We start from the raw sequence: 21,536 nt of genomic DNA on the forward strand, positions 1-21,536 counted from the left end.
AGGACAATAACTTGCCGTTCTCAGGACAAAGGCCTGTTATCATAAGGACAATGACTTGCCGTTCTCAGGACAAAGGCCTGCTATCATTAGGACAATAACTTGCCGTTCTCAGGACAAAGGCCTGCTATCATTAGGACAATGACTTGCCGTTCTCAGGACAAAGGCTGCTATCATTAGGACAATGACTTGCCGTTCTCAGGACAAAGGCCTGCTATCATTAGGACAATAACTTGCCGTTCTCAGGACAAAGGCCTGTTATCATAAGGACAATGACTTGCCGTTCTCAGGACAAAGGCCTGCTATCATTAGGACAATAACTTGCCGTTCTCAGGACAAAGGCCTGCTATCATTAGGACAATGACTTGCCGTTCTCAGGACAAAGGCTGCTATCATTAGGACAATGACTTGCCGTTCTCAGGACAAAGGCTGCTATCATTAGGACAATAACTTGCCGTTCTCAGGACAAAGGCCTGCTATCATTAGGACAATAACTTGCCGTTCTCAGGACAAAGGCTGCTATCATTAGGACAATGACTTGCCGTTCTCAGGACAAAGGCTGCTATCATTAGGACAATAACTTGCCGTTCTCAGGACAAAGGCTGCTATCATTAGGACAATAACTTGCCGTTCTCAGGACAAAGGCTGCTATCATTAGGACAACAACTTGCCGTTCTCAGGACAAAGGCCTGCTATTATTAGGACAATAACTTGCCGTTCTCAGGATAAAGGCTGCTATAAGTCGGACAAAGAACTGGCATCCTATATAATGACCTGTCGTCACAGGTAACCTGCTTCCTATAGGCGTGTAGGAGGTGGCTTTTAGAGGTCAGGTTAGTTACAGGTTAATTGGTTCCAGTGTAAATAGTCGCAGGTAAAAGTTGCTTTAATTAAAAATTTATAGAATGTAAAATAATTCCATATTAGATTGTAATCAACAAAATAGTCACATGTTGGATGATTACTAGTTGACCAATAACTAATGGAATATTTATACGTTAAATTCATCAAAGCTGAAGCTTTTAAATGTTAGATAGTATCCAGCTGAATTTTTATAGACTGGATAGTGAACGGATAAGATCCGTACTAACAGCTTCAGAATAAATATTTGCAGGTTAACTTGCAACAGATTATGATTTTTTTACCGTCCTGCAGGTGGGAGGAGCGGGGGAGAGGCAGAAAGGAGGTGGGGGGCACGGTGCTGGGGGTGAACCTGGGCCCCCGCGTGCTGGGCAGCTGGCCCGACAAGGGCCCCACCTTGGTCTGTGGGTCACACCTGCCCACCCACAACCCCACCTGCTGCATCACCCGCACCACAGTCAAGGTACCTGCAGCATCACCCGCACTACAGTCAAGGTACCTGCTGCATCACCCGCACCACAGTCAAGGTACCTGCTGCATCACCAGCACTACAGTCAAGGTACCTGCTGCATCTCCCGCACCGCAGTCAAGGTACCTGCAGCATCACCAGCACCACAGTTAAGGTACCTGCAGCATCACCAGCACCACAGTCACGGTTCCTGCTGCATCACCCGCACCACAGTCAAGGTACCTGCAGCATTACCCCACCACAGTTAAGGTACCTGCAGCATCACCCGCACCACAGTCAAGGTATAGTTCAGGAAGTGATGTATTTCTTGTGATAATGGATGAGCTTTGGCGGTGATAGTTGCATCTAACGTTTTTATGTTGTTAGGGGTACGGGGAGTTGACGATGTTTGTCGTGCGATGTCGGCGAGAAGTGTAGAGGTTGATGTCGGGAGGCTTAAGAAGGCTTATTCCTTGTAGTACTAGAAGCTCATGTATATCTTTCATAGTATCAGTTACCACATTGTGCTGCATGTACGAGAAAACTGTAATGCCCCGCTGACTGATTCTGGGATGTTCTCAGGATGCATAGTAAAACATAGGTCCAGTCAAGATAGCAGTTAAGTTAAGGTTATCTGCAAGGTCACCGACGACCTAGACAAGGTAGAAATTCATGTTTTCCTAGAGTTAGAATCTTAGGTTGGGACAGAAAGCAGGGACAACCATAACGTCTCTCTCGAGTGTATATAAGAGACAGTCTTCAAAGGTGTCTTGTTTCAGGGTCCGACCTACGCACTAGAAGGCGGCGACTCGGTCCTGGGTCTGAACGAAGCCTTGATGCTGGCCAAGGTGCATCCGTTCTCACCGCTGGGCACCTGCGCCAGACTTCGTCCCTTCTGATTCCGCGACTCCTTATTGGGCCTCGGCCTTGCCGTTCTTCGACCCTGCTGGGCCCCAATCTTACTGGGCTGCGACTCTACTGAACTCCAACCCTGCTATGCTGCGACCCTAGTGGGCTGCGATCCTGCTGGGCTGCGACTCTGCTGGGCTACGATCCTGCTGGGCTTCGATCCAGCTGGGCTGCGATCTTGCTGGGTTTCGATCATGCTCGGCATCGATCTTGCCGGACTCTAACCCTGCCGGGCCCCACTTCCCCCACAGCCCACACGCTCAACTGTGGATGATTGTGCACTGAAACAACGTCAACTGTCGCACCCACAACCAATTCAGCGAGACCAAATATTCCACGCGGAGTTAACGCTTTGCTTTTTAACTGATAAGATAGAAAGCGAGAAGCGAGAAACAATTATTGAACCATACAGCTCAAGAAATGGCCAGTTGAATGTTCGGATATACTTATTTAACCGCTATAGAATGACGTATCTTGAGGAACGAGTTACGTGTATGCAATTTGTTGTCACCATAAGCGCTCATGTGCATTGTTGATTTCGGCTAGTGGCTGATACTGTATTATTTCTATATTATATTTATATAATTTATTATCATACTATATATAAGTAATTCATTTTGTCTTTTGGTCACCATTTTTTTGTCAATTTTTGTCAGTGCACCAGCTGAGCCAAAATGCCCCCAGCTTTCTATGCTCATCGTCTGCACATAAATTGCACGAACTGCGATCAGGCTGTCGCCAGGATGTTTATAAGCGATAGTTTATAATGAGCAAGAATAAAGGCTACCCAGACTTCGAGGATTTGAATGTATTGACCTGAATCGTATAATTAATTTACCTTGAATAAAATAACAGGGAGCGTTTCCAACAGCAGTCATGCGTACCACTGCAAGTTTACTTGTTTCAATTAGCAGTCCTGCGACCAGGTTACCACTACAAGTTTACGCGTTTCCAGCAGCAATCCTGCAACCAGGTTACCACTGCAAATTCACGCGTTTCCAGCAGCAATCCTGCGACCAGGCTACCACTGCAAATTCACAAGTTTCCAGCAGCAATCCTGCAACCAGGTTACCACTGCAAGTTTACGCGTTTCCAGCAGCAATCCTGCAACCAGGTTACCACTGCAAATTCACAAGTTTCCAGCAGCAATCCTGCAACCAGGTTACCACTGCAAGTTTACGCGTTTCCAGCAGCAATCCTGCGACCAGGTTACAACTGCAAGCTTACGCTTTTCCAGCAGCACTCCTGCGACCAGGTTACCACTGCTAGGTTACGCGTTTCCAGCAGCACTCCTACGACCAGGTTACCACTGCTAGGTTACGCGTTTCCAGCAGCAATCCTGCGACCAGGTTACCACTGCAAGTTTACGTGTTTTCAGCAGCAATCCTGCGACCAGATTACCAGTGCAAGTTTACTTGTTTACATTTACAGCAATCCTTCGACCAGTTTTTCGGGGTGTTCGAGAAACATAGATGCAAATAGTGTTGGGACGGCCACTGCCTGTTGTTATGACAAACAGCTAATGAGATCGACGTTCTTTCTAAAATCCAATTGAGTGTAATGATTCGATGTTCAGCTTAGTTAAGTGACGCAAATACGTAAGTACATTGAAGGGCAAATGTGTCTAGCAATAAACTCTTTGCGAAATTCCCCAAAGCGGGTTATTCAAGAACGACGCTAATTAAGCATGACTATGTGAAGCGCTAATATAAAGCAGAGCCGCAGCTGATGGCCGCTATATATGGTCGTTGTTCATTCTTTTCGTATGTAACTTAGATGCAGTTTGCGTCGTCCTTTGAACTTTCTAGCTGTTTACCGGGTAAATTTTGAAAGTATTAAATTTTTTGTGCACGCCTTTTGTGTAGAGATATCAAGTTGTGGGTTGCCTGTTTGTTAACCTCATATATTTACTGTGGCCCGCCCGCCTTATCAAGTTGCCACTTAGTACCTAACTCCTGATCGTTGACGTATTCCATCTACTGGAGACCTTGTGTTGAATAATCCTTGCAAATGCCTTTCTTTCTGAACTTATGAAGCGTTATATTATGAACTTTAATTCGGGGAGGGGCAACGGCAGAATTTGGCATTAAACTTTCTTCTTGGCATCTGTACTAAGCCTAGTCTCTTGTCTGTGCGCCATGGTGTTGACCTAACCTTGGTGACTTTGAACTTGTCTATTGATATTAGAATTTATCAAGTTTTCACGCATCTGAAAGCACAGAACGTGCATTTACATGGAAATTAATAACGTGAGCTTTCGATAAGAAATTATCGTCTGTGATACGCAGACATATGAAAGACTTCTAATGTGCTAATTGATTCATAACTAGACTAAATTGATAACCGAGAGCCCATTCTTTCACTCCAGTTTATCCTCATACAGGATTGACTGGATCCCAAACCAGCCACCACAGTTCTTTCGTTCAGAAGTTAGGTTTAGTTTTTTTATGTTAGGACGTACAGAATAAAAACACAGCTCCAGGGAAAACATATATAATATTCATGCAAAATGCGATACGCAACACATAAGCTTATATTCCCATGTCCTTTAATGTATCCGATGGTTTATTATAAGATCATGTGACAAGTGCTGATACATCTGGTTTACTGGCACCAAGTTTACGCGTATTGTTCAACTTCAAGGCAGGATTGGTGATCCATATGGGATCTCCCTGCTCGTGATATAAATACTGAACGACAGAACTGTTAAATACACAATATGTAATAAATTAGTGCTTACTTTAAGTAGCCGTCTCCCCTAGGAGGTCGTGTAAAGTTGTCACGTACCATCAGTACTACGTTTATGCCGGTATTCACCGTTTAGGGTAGTGAACTTCTTCATGACGAAAAAAACTTGGAATCGTGTGTTTCTTAAGTTCTTGCGTAACATTGCGAACCCATGACACTGGTGGTAAGCTCACCACAATTTCGGAACACTTGAAATGAATACAGAAGGAACTTAGCGATGATTTGATATATATTTGCCGTGGGTTCTCGGCTGCAAACAAAAGCAAACGAAGACGTCATGCCATTAGCTTGCACGCGTGAGCTCGATATCAATTTAAGGCTTGGGAGGATTTGGAGGCGGTGCATCAGACTGGCTGCTGCATTGCTAGCATCATATACTCATCCTGAGACAAATGCAGAACTTCAGCTGCACTTCAATTGTACCCCATGTAGGACAGTGTCATGTAAACAGTGCCGGCAGTGAAATGGTAATATTAAACGTAGTGTCAGTATTAGCTAACGCAGTGGTAGTATTAAAAAGGTTAATACTGTTGTTGATATAGTAGAGGACACAAAACTTGCCGTATAGTTGATGTATCGATTTGGCGTCAGTAGTCACAAAATTGAAGTCGCCCGCAAGGTGGGAGGTAAAGAAACATCATGAAAATTATGATTATTGATACCCAAACAAAGGGCGTAGGCGCCAAGTGGCAAAAAGCGGGCTAGAGCCATGAGCGAGTTACCACCTCATGAAGACGAAGGAAGGACAGGTAAACACCAAATGAAACGAAGTTGAAACTGAACAGAAACTGAAACGTACAGGATGTCGCTTGCAAGAGGCATCGCACGAGAGAGTGAGATGAGAGGCGCAATTCATCAGCAAGCATAACAACTTCTCCCGACATCATATCTGCGAACGAATCTCATCCCAACATCTTATCTGCCCACTCAACTGAACCCCCACATGTGATTTACCTGCACAAAAACTTATTCATACAACTGCCCTACCTACACGACACCTTATCCCACATCTGATCTGCCTAAAAAACAACTTATCCCTACATCTGATCTGCCTACACAACAACTTTTCCCTACAACTGATCTGCCTACACCCCAACTTATCCATACATCTGATCTGCCTACACCCCAACTTATCCATACATCTGATCTGCCTACACAACTTATCCCTAGGTCTGATCTGCCTACACAACAACTTTTCCCTACAACTGATCTGCCTACACCACAACTTATCCATACATCTGATCTGCCTACACAACTTATCCCTACATCTGATCTGCCTAAACCACAACTTATCACTACATCTGATCTGCCTATACCACAACTTATCACTACATCTGATCTGCCTACACCCCAACTTATCCCTACATCTGATCTGCCTACACCCCAACTTATCCCTACATCTGATCTGCCTACACCCCAACTTATCCATACATATGATCTGCCTACACAACTTATCCCTACATCTGATCTGCCTAAAAAACAACTTATCCCTACATCTGATCTGCCTAAAAAACAACTTATCCCTACATCTGATCTGCCTACACCACAACTTATCCCTTCATCTGATCTGCCTACACCCCAACTTACCCCTACATCTGATCTGCCTACACCACAACTTTGTCCCACAACTGAGACCCGAAGAGAGGCAAGAAGCATGCCCCTAGGAACGCGTGACCCTTGCGCCGAACCAAGAGGTCGCTTGAGATAAAACTTTTTACACAAGATACTGGCCAGGAAAGGCGCCTGAATCAATACTTCGTAGCAGCGAACACACTAAGAGTATTTCTTATCACATTATGCCATTTGAAGAACCTTACAGTCGAAGTAGGAAATACGTGGCTCTTATAGAGAGTGAAGATAAATTTTCTTAATGCATAACATAGCAATCTCGATAATACAAAATTTTCTTCAGCAAGAGCATTTTTAGTTGAGCTGACTAGAGAAGGTAAATTGTACTAAAAACCAATATGGTTCTTTTTATGCGCTGCAAATGTCGACTAGAGACCACACAAAATTTCAAACTTGTATTACTATAAAGTAACTAGAATTTAGTTATTGTATGATCTCATGTCAGCAGAAAGACAGAATATTGTCAGCTGATCAGAGATGCAGCTCGGGGCTGTGAGTCCTAACTTACAGTAACTGTTTAAAATACGGTATTAAAACGGTGAATGCTTAAAAAAGGCATTAAAACGGTAACTACTTAAAAATGGACTTATAAACTTTCTAGACTGTTAAGTGTGCACAACTGACAAGTAGGATAAGGTCGACGGAATAATGAGCACCAACAACGCACATGAAGTGCAAGTCGAAGAAACTTCTTGACGACTGGTGACGCATGACACAACAGTGAACTTGCTTCCAGTAATGAATACATATAGTAGGATATTTAGAATAGAAAGTGCTATTTAAAAATGGACACATGTTGAACCATAACCACAGATAAATTTGAATTCCTCATACTTTTAAACCAAATAATCCACGAACATTATTTAAGGCAGCGCACGTGTGTTGAACACGCACGGAATGCGCGTGTTTATCTCACGGAACGCGCATGCATTTAACTCGCATTATTAGCACAAGTATAAAGGTATCTTGGAAACCATCATTACTAAAGGTGACGGCATTACGCCACTAGTACATATAACTTGCATACCAACACAACGACTCCTCTGCAACCAAGTCTGGAAGCGACTCAGAAATCCATGTAAACTTTAGAGAACGGCCAGCAGGCCAGTGAGAGCCGGCAAGCCCCCAGGTACAATTGCAACGACAAACTTGAGCTAAATATTGCACGACAAAGATGAAAAAGTTGCAAAAACTAAAACTAGGCTTAGCTGTGAACTCGAAAGTATTTTTTCTCAAAGCGGCATTGCTCGTCCTTGGTAATCTCAGAGCGCGTGCTCTGACTCCATCGCCGGCAGAGCTTGGGTGCCAATGAGGAGCTTGGTGGAAATATCCGTCCTGCAGATTGGGCAGAGAGAGAGGGGCAGAGAGCACGTGTGGCAGAGACACACGTGCCCACACGGCAACATCAAGACACATGACGCTTGCGCTAGACACACCACGCACTCAGGCTCCACGTAAGCATGCTCTAAGCTGGGAGCGGACGGCAAATCGTCGTCAGGCAGGTATTGAACGGGCGGGGCAGAGGGCGAACGTGCATCGTAGCATGTCTCTCCATCAACAGACTTTGAAGGCAGAGAAGAAGCCCCGAGCTTCAGTTTAGCAAGATACTCCTGCAGCGCCTCCTGTAGGGCTTCATGCAGCTCTCTGGAGATGCCAAATTCCTGGGCACGCTCCTCATCCATGCTGGAGAGGTCTTGCAGGGAGACGCCGTGCCGAGCAAACACCGGTCGAAGGTGCGATGCATTGGCCGCGTGCAGCACCTCTGCCACGTCGGCATCCAGATGCGCCTCAGCCTCAGCCAGATAGTGGGGCTTGATGTCCATCAGCCGCTGGTACTGCACCAGCCAAAAGTCTGAGGCATCCTTGCCACCAACTTCGAGTACGCCCTCCATCCTGGTCACCCAGTCTTGCAACTCTGACTCGCGTTCTTTCTTTTGTGAGACGAGGCGCCTTAGCAGATTCACCAGAGCGTGGCGCTGTTCCAGCATCTCCATTGACCCACCTTCGAACGACAACGTCTGCTTACGAAGCTCCAAGGCAGACACTCGCACCAGCTCCTTCTCCACCTGCTTGATCTGAAAAAGAAATGAAATCTTTGTTTAACGTGCCACGCGGTACCTGAGTGCTCATAGGAAACCAAGGCAACGGTCATGAAGGCTAAGTTATATAGTAGTAGAGTACGCATTGGTTGACAACATGAGTACAGCTTGATGCTGCTTCAGCGGCGTTAGTATAGGAACAGGATCATAGTCAGAAACAAACAAGAACTGGGGGTTAATAACGAATGCACCGCTTTGTCATTCCGGACTGCAGAGCAGTCCAATACGAAATCTACCTTTTAGTTAAATAATGATTTTTCACAGTAAATAGTTAGCTAAGATGATCATCCAAAACTTTACCCCAGCCATTTGCTTCAACTGAATCTATTTGTACATAAGTGGAAAAGCCTCGCTCTCAAAAAGTAACTGAAGAACATCAGCAAATCAACAGGTTTTAAGAATTTCACACAATGAATAAAAAATCTTGAGCAAAGGTTAACAAATAAAATGCATACCAAATAGTCTGAAATGAAATACGTACGTTAGACATTCTTTGAGTGGCTATTCTCTAGAATTTAGGTAAATACCCAAGCCAGGCACACTTAAGGGGAGCGTCTACCCTAAAATTTATCTTGGCTATTTACAGACGGATCACTCTGAAACTTGGTACACTTATGTAAAATAGAAAAAAAGCTTTTTGTTCATGGGAATTTTTCGAAATAAATGAAAGAAAACGAGAAATTCTTAGAAAATGGCCAAAAAGGGGGTACTGTAACGTAGAAATCTATCTCCTCCCAGGATTTTCAAGCTACGACATCGAGACATGTATCAATCGATGCGTAAGGACCATATCTACAAAACTGTGTAGACGTTTTTTTGAAATTCTAATTTTTGTTGGTGGGGGGACATTTTTCGTATTTTTTTTAATTTTCCCCCACTTTTTACTAAATAAAATCCAAACTATAACGAAATTAGAAAAACGCCTACACAACTTTGTAGATCTTTTATTTGCAAATCGAATGATATATGTCTCATTGTTGTAGCTTCAAAACTCTAGGAGTAGATAGGTTTACAGTGACAATAAGTTAACTTTTCAGTAGAGCCCGACAAAGTCGCGCGCGCCTCGAAATAGTCATTCAAGGGTGTAAGGTTGCATGACTAGACGATCCTGGAGCTCAATTTCTGTCAAGGATGGTGCGAAAGACGGCACGAGAACTATCCCGTACGACTGCAGGCGTACGTATAAGTGAAGCACAGCGTGTTCAGACTAGCTAACTAAGTGTACTGCCGGTAATTTCAGCCTATCATGTGAAAGAACTCCACCACCTCTAACCCTTTCGCGATCTGTCGTGAAAGAGATGGTTTTGGTACCGTTAGATGCGTCAGAATGTAAGCTTCAAGATGAGAATAAAAACCGAAAAAGTGAAAATTTTCGATTTTAGGGTAGACGCTCCCCACAGCCGACAACATGTTCTAGTTGACAAATTTTGGCAGGAACTCAAAGCGAACTCCCCTTGCGACACAAAACAAAAAACATGTGAATATCAATCGCAAAGTAAGTAATGAGACACTCCAAAAAGCAAATCTATAATGGTAAATGAAAAAACCCTTACCTGCATGATGATATTGGCCCGCTTGATGTCGTTGTTGAGCAGCAGAAGTTTGAAGGCAGCAGCCTGACACTCCTGGTCGTTAAGAAGAATCTCATTCCAGTTCTTGAGGTTGCTTTGCCGTGCGGAGAAAACGTCACTGAGATGCACGTCGTTGTGCTTGCTTGACTCAAGTAGATCACATACCCAACCATCAGTCTTGCCGCCGTGCAGCCGCAACTCTAACGCGGCCGTTTCTGATAGAAGTTCCTGCATGGCTCTCAACACCTCGCTCTGTCGAACCTCAGCTTTGGCATCTGAAGCAGATGACACAAGCGCCTCCAATTGCTCTTCTTGCGCTGCCAAAGACGCGACGAATGCGGCATTTTTTAGTGCTGCGCCACTGATGATCTCTTCCGTGATGGAGGCCACTTGCTGTTCGCTCGCAGTCAGGTCGGCAATTAGCCGCTGCTGCTCGCTGCTGCGGTCGCCAACTATGCTGGTTAGCTCACGGTGTAACTCTTCCTCCTGCGCTGTGAGTTGTTCGATCTTATCATGCTTACTTGTAGTACGAGCTATATATGCTCCTATTTCTTCGTCCTGTTTCTCCTTCATCTTTTTCTCGAGCTCGACTCGCCACAACTGGTCTTCGAGTTTCCTGGATTTGGCAAGAACCTGGTTTTCAACAGAGCTACTTACATCGCAAGCCAGCTTCTTCTTAAAATCATCTTGTTTCCTAAGAACAAAGTTGAGCTCCTCCTCGTTTCTCTCTTCTTTCTCTTTCTCCTTCATCAAATGTTCAATCATCTCTTGGCGTTTCTTCAGGATATAGTTTGCCATGACTGGCGTGAGGTCTTCGTCAGGTTGAGGAGGCAGGGGCGTCTGAGGCGCCTGAGTTTTCTCAGGTTGTTTTAAAACACCCGTGTATTCCACTCCTGCTTCAGCACAGAGGTGCTGCAGTAAGGCTTCCAGTCCTGCCTCTTTGAGCAACCTGCAATGCGGCTCTTTGAGGCAATCAAGGGACACAGTGAAATGCTCTAAGGAACTCTGAAGTTGGTGAAACTTTTCAGGGATGCGTTTAATGAGGTTTCCTTCCATATACAACTTGCAAAGCTTTGGTAAGGCACAAATAGCCAGAGGCACTTCAGAAAAGTCGTTTTCAGAAAGGTTTAGGTGTTCGAGGCTCTTCAGATTGCTAAATGATGATGGCAATGACTTGAGATGGTTCTTTGCAGCATCTAACTTGACTAAATTAATCAGAATTCCAATGTCTGATGGCAGCTGACTTATATTGTTGCTGTGGAAATCTAAAACTTGAAGTGCGATTAGATCACTCATACATCCACCATCTTTGAGTGAAGTTAAAGCATTGGTATGGAGTAGTAATGAAGTTTTTCTAAGAAGTTTGCAGTAAGTAAAGGTCTGATCAGGTACAATGGTGGCTTGACAACCTGAGATGTCGTAGACAGGTTCAGTGGTTTGCTGTGACTGCATGCACTTCAGAGCCAGCAGGTGCTTGTCTTCTGGTCCTGCCACTTCAGATGAAGGAGTTTCATGCTTCCGTTTGAAAAAGTTCCAAAAAGGCATTATTCTACAATTTAGGTTCCTTGATGAAAAATAAAAGTTTTAAAACATAACTACATACTACGTCTGAAATTGAAATGGAAAAGTTGGTAAAAAGTTAGTTAAATTAATAAAAATTGTTAACACCACACACCAAATTCTTAAGTGAGAGCGGCAAGAAGTCTAAACTTAAACTCAAGATATCACTTCTCACAAGTACTGTAAGGACTTCACCACCATGTGTATCTTCTCTATGATTATAAATTGTGATATAATTGATAGGTGATGGTTCACAGCCATCATAAGAGGCAATATGGTGTTTGAAAATACAAGATAAAATTTGAATTTTGTAAGGTTGCTGCATGTGGGTGCAGAATGAAACAATTACATTGAAGTATTTTTGCTTTTTTATCTACTGACATCTCGATAACATCATAAAGTTGCTGAATTTTCTAATTGGAGCTTCTGTATATATCATACCCATCATTTGCAAGCACATGTAAACAGTTAAGCAAGCAGGGAAAAGTGCATCTGTACTGAACTTTTTATTTGAAGAATGTAAGCCAGGATTGATTAACCTGACAATTTTCATTACACATTTCAAAAATCTTCTATGGCTGCCTCAATGGCTGGCCTAAGGGGACATGCAACATCTAATGATAGGTATGGTTTGAGATAAAAAATTATGAGCCTTTTATGGATGAAGGAGCCATCCTACTGAAGTTAGTCACAGATTTGGAATGAGCTCAAGAGTTTTAGTGGCACAGTTAAATTTATACCAAACAAAAGGTTTGAGACTATTTGGTCCCTAACAAGAGAGAAGCCAGAAATATAATAAGTCATGTTGCCTCAAACATCTTAGAAAAAATATGACATTACATTCATAGATGTCTCAAAATTGTGCATAAAAATACACTTAAATCTATTATTCAAAAATGACAATAGGCTGTTCACATTTTTGCATATATGAAAATTTGTTTCAGAGAAAACAAAATTTTTTTGAGAAAATTTTAGTATCTATTTATAATATACATTACCGTAAAATGGGGTAACTTAGACCACTTTTTGTTTTTTTAACAAAAACCCCCAAAACTCAAAAACTATTTGACATAGAAAAATTTTGTCAATGGGCATTAAAGGCCTAATACTGAGGCTACGTATCACAATAGAAAGATAAAAAAAATTATGCATATCTAATAGGTTAAAAAATGAAAAATGTTACCAATGAAAAAAAGCTATTATTTAAAGCCTGTCATAGAACCCCCTCCAATTTTTTTATTTTGTTGGTAAAAAAACTCCATTTTTTGGTAGCAGTTTTTTCACCGCCACGTGGCGGTTTTTTGGATTTCTCATTTTTGTGGGTGTGGAAGCATATTTTCCAATATTTTTCAAAATGTATTGATTTTACCCCCACCCTCCCCCACTTTTTGCAAAATAAAATCCGAAATATAACAAAATTGGAAAAACAACCAAGTGACGTTTGTAGATTTTTCCTTTCCAAACCTAATGGTTAATGTCTCATTGCTGTAGCTTCAAAGCTGTAGGAGGAGATAGGATTGCCGTGAGAGAGGTTTTCAGCTTTGGCAATTGTTCAGTAGAGGCAAAACGCCATGCGGCACATAAAGGCACATATTGTAGCCTAGATACCAAAAGTAAGCATCAACTCACTTCAAAGACAGTCATCGGTGCATAGAGCCACTAAATGAACACCATTCCGCGTGTTGTCTGTGAGGTTACTGAGCTCTAGCAGAGTGGAGAGAACATTTTATACTTAATTTCCCCCTTTGGAATTACTGAAGGCCCCCACCCCCTTCCCCCCTTAAGGGGTCTGTTGTGAACGCAGAAATCAACGTACAGAGATGGTTCTAGTACCGATCAATGCGACAGAAAGTAAGCTTTAAGATGAGTATAAGAACGGGAGAATGTCATAATTGGCCGCTTTACGTCAGACAATCCCCTTTATGGTGCCCGGCCGGGTAATTTCCGCCATAACTTTACTGAAGGGGCCTGGACACCTCCTCCCCTTACGGGATCTGTCATGAACGCATAAAACAATGTACAGAGATGGTTCTAGCACTGTTCAATGTGTCATAAGTAAGCTTTAACACATTGACTACGTATTGGTACATATGCGACCACAAAATGTATTTCTCCAGGATATAGTGGTACATAATTCAGGTTGCCTAAAATCTGCCAAATCCGAGAACAAAAAAGGCCAGAAAAGGCTCATAATTCAATGTATACTAGTTTATTTGTAGATTCCGCTATAAAAATTCCATTTATTTTCTTTTTGCAGTATTTAAAATTTAATTAGGAAGTACCCCTATCATAACTCACCCTTTTGGGATCTGTAGTAAACGTATAAATCAACGTACAGAGATGGTTTTGGTACCGTTGAATGCTTCAGAAAAGCAGCTTTAAGATGAGTATAAGAACTGGAGAATGTCATAATTGGCCGCTTTACGTCAGACGATCCCCTTATGGTGCCCGGCCGGGTAATTTCCGCCATAACTTTACTGAAGGGGCCTGGACACCTCATCCCCTTACGGGATCTGTCGTGAACGCATAAAACAATGTACAGAGATGGTTCTAGTACTGTTCAATGTGTCATAAGTAAGCTTTAACACATTGACTATGTATTGGTACATATGCGACCACAAAATGTATTTCTCCAGGATATAGTGGTACATAATTCAGGTTGCCTAAAATCTGCCAAATCCGAAAACAAAAAAGGCCAGAAAAGGCTCATAATTCAATGTATACTAGTTTATTTGTAGATTCCGCTATAAAAATTCCATTTACTTTCTTTTTGCAGTATTTAAAATTTAATTAGGAAGTACCCCTATCATAAATTTTAGCCGGCCAACGCAATTGAGACAAACTAAATCACGGAATTTGTCCAGAAAAAATGACTGTCTGGCAACCCTGCTTAAAAAAAGTACAAAAAATGAGATAATAGTGCAAGATGGAGCAATCATAGTCAACATGTTTAGATGAGCCTAAAACCAGAAAAGCCAAAATTTCGACCTTTGGACCCAGACCCCTTTAAATTAAATTGAATCAAGTTACCTGAAATAAATAAGTATCTATTGATGCTTCCACCTTTTGAAAAAAAATGCGGAAAGAGCATCAATTCTATTGTCCGAGTCAAAACCTTCATTTAAATGCTCATATTTTAATTTGAGGACTTTGCAGGTGGTGATGCTATAGATAGAATGATGGTCAGATAATTAGTGATTGACTGAGGCATTATAAGAACGCCTCACAAACAAACAGAAATTGTCCATTCCATAAAGACTCAGAAAATCCATGTAACCTCTCAAAATTACCATATCCTTCAAGTGAGATCAAAACAGCATTGTAGTCATCATCCAAGGTGCAAAAAAGTGAGCGAATATTCAGCAATCATGCATCAATAGCAAAATTTACTTCTTCAGAAGATCTTGCTAACATATTTAGTATTTACATTTTGAATTTTATCCGCATGACAACGGACATGGCCAATGCTTGATGATTGGTGCAGATGTGTTCAGATTACAACTAAAAAAGACAATGAGCAATAATTGGCATAGGCATTTTCCCATTGCAAACAAATATGGCCAATGCCGCCAATGCGCAACAATCCTCACAGATGTACTGTATGCATATCAATCAATATAGCAGTTACGTTATGATGGGCATGGACACAAGTACACAGCTAGCAATGCACAGCTTGCAATGTTTTGGTCCTAGAAACTATATCTTATCAAGGCACTTGCCATGCTCTGCACTCGGCACTCAGGTCACCATATGGTTATCAAACCCTACAAATCATGGTTCTGACCAGCATTATCTGGTTTTTAGTGACAAGCAGCAAGGCAGGCATAGAACATACCTACCTCTTTCAAGCTGCAACCAGAGCTTTTTACCCATTTTTGGAGCCTTGAGATTCCCACTAGATGAGTTACCTTGTATCCAATCTTAAACAAAAAAACATGCCCCAAGATTCCAAATACATAAAAAATTAGTCTCATTGGAGCCACAAGATTTCATTCATAAGAGGGAAAATTTGAATCATGTAATGCAACAAGGTATGTACAGTTTCAGGAGCAATTCAGAACAGAAGAGTGTCAACTTATGTGCTATTGACAGGTGATCATTTAATTATATTTTGAAGCTGCAAGATTGTTCTTAGACAAATTGTCTACCTGAAACCAGGCATGGAATATATCTACTTGGCAAGCTGTGACTGAATTTTTGAGCCGTGGTTTTATGGATTTGCTAGCCTTGATTCCATTACTTCGAGCCGTGATTTCATTTCTTTGAGGCATGAATTCCATATCTTGGCCATGAAAAGCCATTAATAAGCTGCAAACGTATACAAAGTCCCAGCACATGTTACCCCAAATCTCTAATTTAACCCTATAACAGTCAAACAGCAAAACTAACATTTGGCTTCACTCAAGTGGCAAACAAACACATGATAATGCAGTCTGACCGCTCTGACGTGACAGCAGCTATGTGATCTTCAAAGAAATGTTTTGGGTTGACTTGTTGTTATTACATTTTGCAGGAATGTTATAGTAATGCGGATTGTGCCATCATAGCGCCACTAGCGGAAGTTGAAAATTTTATGAAACGACATATTTGCAACGTTGCAAGCAGCAATTTTTCCATCTAACAAAAATACATGACCGAGATTTCATACCTACTGAAATTCTATACTACAGCTGGGATATTTCAGAAAAAAGTAGGACTTTTTCAGCCCTGCCAGAACCTGATTGTTAATAATACTGTTATTACTGCTGTACCTAACTGTAAAATTAGAAAGAAGCCACCAATAAATTAGATAAAAACACCAGTAAATTTGTTTATTTTTACTCATTCCTATGGTCTTTGCCCAATTTTTCTAGTAAAACCTATAAAAAAACTAACAATTTTCATCCACAATTTTCAAAAATCACCTTTGAAATGATCATGTTTGTCTGCAATTTTAGGAAAATTCTGCCTATTATTCCATATAAAATTTTGTACAATCAAACAATATTAACTTAACTGTAGAATTATTCAATTTATGACTAGCGACCATTCTGAAAGAAGGAAGATCAGCCGATCAGGCAAATTTTCCAAAATGTATATGGGTAAAAACTATCATTTTATGGGCAATCTAAAAAAAATACTAGGTAGACCAAATTATATCTTTCTCTCATTTTAAGGAAAGAAATCAGACATAAGTCATATAATGTAAACGCGGTATATTATTCCGTCACATTAAGGATGCATCGAGAAATGAAAAACTATAAAAAAATAACCATATGCGTTACTCAAGTTCTGTTTGCCTTATGTGACTCTCAAAACACTGCACTACGTGTCAGCAACAACGAAACATCACAAAATGTTGCCATATTTATTTAAAAGCCTTTAGAATGCAAACCTACCAAATCCCTATATTCCATCACTGTGTGTGGCAATATTAGGCACGTGGTGAGGTGTATTCCGTCCACGCTTCAAATTCTACTGATACGTAATGCCGTCATCCACGTGTTCAAATTCCGTTCGCTGTGTGAGCTGTATTGGAATACAACACGGCTTTGAATCAGGCATGGAATATATCTACTTGGCGAGCCGCGACTGAATTTTTCGAGCCGTGGTTTTATGGATTTGCCAGCCGTGATTCTATTTCACCAAGCCGTGAATTCCATATCTCAGCCATAAAAAGCCATTTACAAGGTGCGAATTTATTTACAAAGTCCATGCACGTGTTACCCCAAATCTCTAATTTTAAACGGCAACAATAACAGTCAAACGGCAACAATAACATTTGTCTCTACTGTAAGTTCAGCACGTGTTAATACAGTCTGACAGCTTTGACATGACCGCAACTATGCGCGATCTTCAACAAAACGTTTCGTTGATTTGTTTACATTACGATGTTTATGTTTTTTTCTGCAAGATATTTTTGGCGGGAACGGTAAAGCAATGCGGTTTGCGGAAGTTGAAAATTTTATGAAATGACATGTTTGCAAAGTGCGAACCGCGATTTTTTAATCAAACAAAAATTTATGACATTCGAGCCGCGAGATTTCATACCTACTGAAATTGTATGATATGAGAGCCGCGATATTTCAGACAAAAATAGGACTTTTCCAGACTAGCTTTGAATTAGAACACTTATGAATATTGAACACTACTTAATTACGCTTTTAATTAACTTTTAAGCTTTTAATTAAGCAAATTTTAATTTTTGTACACAGCTTGGAATGATCTGTGTGTGTCCAATTCAAGTTGTGACGGAATTAGTTTTCATGTGTCTAAATCCATTTCTCAACTTAATCATCTATTAATTTATTTACCACTTGAAATCAGCGAATACAAGTATACTTAAAGGATTTCTAATATATTCACAGACATATTCAAAAGTCTCAAACCATAATATTCTTCCAATACAAACAGTTATTCACTATTTGGTAGAGCAAGCCAGCAAGGTCAACTGTCAAATTTGACACATTTTTTGATGATCTCACTGGGTAGCGTGCATTGTCTCTCTTTGGATCTCAATATTTTCCTGCTAGATGGCCAAGACCTAGTGTTTGGCAGTATAGTTTGACTTTGACATGCAAATGTATGACGTCACCATTTCAACCATCAACAAACGCATGGAACTAAAACAAAGCTTAATATAAAGGAAAAACTAAAGAGGTAACGAAATTATGAACAATGTTGGAATATACCGCGTTTACCCTACACCGGCCTACACCCTGACCCTACTGTCTAACTCACAGGCCATAAAAAGTAAAAACAAATAGCTAAATGTTACACTTGCAGCAAACATAGGCATTTTTGTATTTTGTTTCATTTACATTGGCTTTTGTCTGATTTTCCAGAATCAGAAAGTCCTTGAAGGCTTGACAACTTGACAAGTTGACAAGCCAGGAAAATGCCAGAATTTCAGAACTTCCTTATCACTTAGGTAGCTGGTAGCCTAATGTCTCTTCACTCTCTTGTTGTAGTTGTTGACATGTTGAGTTGTTGTCCTGCTCCTGCATAATTAAGTGTAAAAAAAAAAACAGTACAATTTTGCCATGGCCATACAACTTCTTAGTTCTCAAACACCAAAATTATGTGACTTTGGAAATTGGAGCTTCAGAGCTTGGGTTTCAAGTAAAAAAGTGGGCATCTACCTAGATTCTAGCCTTGCTATGAAAGTAATGAAACTGAATTAATTAAGAATTATGGGGATAATTTCCATACATAAGTCATAAATTATGAAATAAGGTATTTGGATTTAAAAAAAAAATATAAAATTTTAGCACAAAATTCTGATCTAGTTGGATCGAGCTTTAATTACTTAAATTCATTACATATGATGATATGGAGCTTTGCGAGATCATACACAAAGTACACACCATGCACTTTATTACCGATATTACGTACAACACTCGAACTCGATGAGCGGGCGGATGTCGGATGACAGCCTTACAGCTGACTCGCACCTGAAGGCTGTACGCTGTAGCGTGGCCGTGACGCGTGTAAGATGGTGTCATCAGCTACGGCACTAAGTCTGTAATGGAACGTGGATAACTTGTAATCCCTTAGTCTACTCCGCCCTTTAGCAGGCTTACGCACGGAAAGGAGGATGAAAGATATGCTGGTCTTGGGCTATGCTGGCCTCCGGCATGCATCCCGGATGCAATAGCAGCAATACCAAGGCCTATCTCTCTGTGTAACAACATTTCAGCAAACGAGCAGACGTCCGCAAAAAAAGCATGAGAATGTTGATATTTTTTTCCGGACTACTAACTTATTTTGAGGCTCAGCGTTCTTTCAGAATAATAAAAAATCTTTACATGTATAAAAATATTGAGGAAGAATGTTTTGATGCAACTTTTGCAGGTCGCTGCGAAGTTCTGGTTGTGCTGGCAGAAAACGAAACGTTTCGACCGAAATGTAACGATATTAATATTATACAATAAATTTAAAGCCATCATAGATTTTGGCGGGCCAATGAGGTTACAAAATGCCCTGAAAAGTCGAATTTGGTCGGAAAAGAGCACCGATTCGACACTTCAGCGAACTCTCCTGCGAGCTCGAATGCAAAAAATTCCCCCCGCAAACTACTGATATTATCTACTTATATTTCAAATTTGAATAAAATCTGTTCATAATTGAAGGAGTTATGAGTGCCAGAGTTGAAAATGAAGTTAGGTTTTGCATTCGAGCTCGCAGGCGAGTTCGCAGGCGAGTTCGCTGAAGTGTCGAATCGGTGAAAACAGCTCACCTGACAACATGGACTATGATGGCTCTAGTCGGTTGTCGCTGCCAAATGAATGATTGCTATCTCCAACAGCAAAACTGACATTTTTACACATTTTTACAAACTGAGAAATAATTTCATAATATATATTTCAATAATTATGTATCGTTGGCCTGGATTACATTTCAAAAGAGCAATGTCTCGTTTTCTTTGTTTCCTTATTATTGAAGTTGTTTTCGAAGGTCTTCCCTGTTTTCATCTATCAAGTCTGATGAATAAATACTCAGCAAGATCAGCAATATTGTTTAGTCTGTAAGCATCTAATAGGCCTTGTTACTTGAAATTAAAATCGAAATAATTTTAACCAAATATATGATGATTTAATGTTCCCTAATTTTTAAAAATAACTAAACGAAAGCAGAATTATTCTAGACTGAAAACTTTGCGGCAAACCAAACCGACTGTAAGCTGTGCTGAAATAGTCTATCATTAAATGTATAATTCTGGGTGATACTTTTTGCGTGTTTTCTCTCGTTTCACCAGCTTTGTAGAAGAAGTATTCAATTCTTACGGTTAACAATCATTACTCCGCGTTCAGCTTGAATTTTTGAATGTATGCTCATGGTTTTACCACAGTACGACCAGTAAACGAACAGTACTGCACAGTAAACGATATGCAATACTGTAAAGTAAACGAACAGTACTGTACAGTAAACGAACAGTACTGTACACTAACCGAACAGTATTGTACCGTAAACGAACAGTACTGTACTATTTAGTACTGTACAGTAAACGAACAGTACTGTATTTTCGAGTACTGTACAGTAAACGAACAGTACTGTACTGTCGAGTACTGTACAGTAAACGAACAGTACTGTACTGTCGAGTACTGTACAGTAAACGAACAGTACTGTACTGTCGAGTACTGTACTGTCGAGTACTATACTGTAAACGAACAGTACTGTACTGTCGAGTACTGTTCAGTAAACGAACAGTACTGTACTATCGAGTACTGTACAGTAAACGACCAATACTGTACTGTGTAGTACTATACAGTAAACGAACAGTACTGTACTGTCGAGTACTGTACAGTAAACAAACAGTACTGTACTATCGAGTACTGTACAGTAAGCGAACAGTACTGTACTGTCGAGCACTATACAGTAAACGAACAGTACTGTACTGTCGAGTACTGTACAGTAAACGAACAGTACTGTACTGTCGAGCACTGTACAGTAAACGAACAGTACTGTACCGTCGAGTACTATACAGTAAAGTAAACGAACAGTACTACTGTACTGTCGAGCACTATACAGTAAACGAACAGTACTGTACCGTCGAGTACTATACTGTAAACGAACAGTATGTACTGTCGAGTACTGTACAGTATACGAACTGTACTGTACTATCGAGTACTGTACAGTAAACGAAAGTACTGTACTGTCGAGCACTATACAGTAAACGAACAGTACAGTACTGTCGAGTACTGTACAGTAAACGAACAGTACTGCACTGTCGAG

General features: G+C 41.0%; 2 protein-coding genes across 2 annotated transcripts in view; one reads left to right on the forward strand and one right to left on the reverse strand.

Moving 5' to 3' along the window:
• The window catches only part of LOC108680162 (WD repeat-containing protein 17), a 33,059-nt gene extending 30,048 nt beyond the window's left edge, over positions 1 to 3,011 (forward strand). The window contains exons 25-27 of the mRNA XM_047880632.1: positions 678 to 783; positions 1,153 to 1,321; positions 2,086 to 3,011. Of these exons, the coding sequence (XP_047736588.1) occupies positions 678 to 783; positions 1,153 to 1,321; positions 2,086 to 2,205 (395 nt within the window). The 3' untranslated portion in view covers positions 2,206 to 3,011. The remainder of the gene's footprint in view (positions 1 to 677; positions 784 to 1,152; positions 1,322 to 2,085) is intronic.
• A 1,681-nt stretch (positions 3,012 to 4,692) lies between these two features.
• On the reverse strand, positions 4,693 to 11,874 carry LOC108680169 (E3 ubiquitin-protein ligase LRSAM1). The gene is made up of 2 exons (XM_018168941.2): positions 10,245 to 11,874; positions 4,693 to 8,667 (listed from the first exon to the last, which is right to left on the reverse strand). The coding sequence occupies exons 1-2, from the start codon at positions 11,805 to 11,807 to the stop codon at positions 7,855 to 7,857; spliced, it is 2,376 nt and encodes a 791-aa protein (XP_018024430.1). The 5' UTR covers positions 11,808 to 11,874; the 3' UTR covers positions 4,693 to 7,854.
• Between the last annotated feature and the right edge of the window lie 9,662 nt (positions 11,875 to 21,536).

The sequence above is a fragment of the Hyalella azteca genome, unplaced genomic scaffold (assembly GCF_000764305.2).
Source record: "Hyalella azteca isolate HAZT.00-mixed unplaced genomic scaffold, Hazt_2.0.2 contig663, whole genome shotgun sequence".
Classification (NCBI taxonomy): domain Eukaryota; kingdom Metazoa; phylum Arthropoda; class Malacostraca; order Amphipoda; family Hyalellidae; genus Hyalella; species Hyalella azteca.

What these genes read in the sequence shown, in the direction of transcription:
- LOC108680169 (XM_018168941.2), bottom strand. Translation starts at nt 11,807, where the DNA reads ATGCCTTTTTGGAACTTTTTCAAACGGAAGCATGAAACTCCTTCATCT. An exon ending in GGGCCAATATCATCATGCAG is followed by an intron (nt 8,668 to 10,244) that starts GTAAGGGTTTTT and finishes TTTCTTTTTCAG; the next exon opens with ATCAAGCAGGTGGAGAAGGA.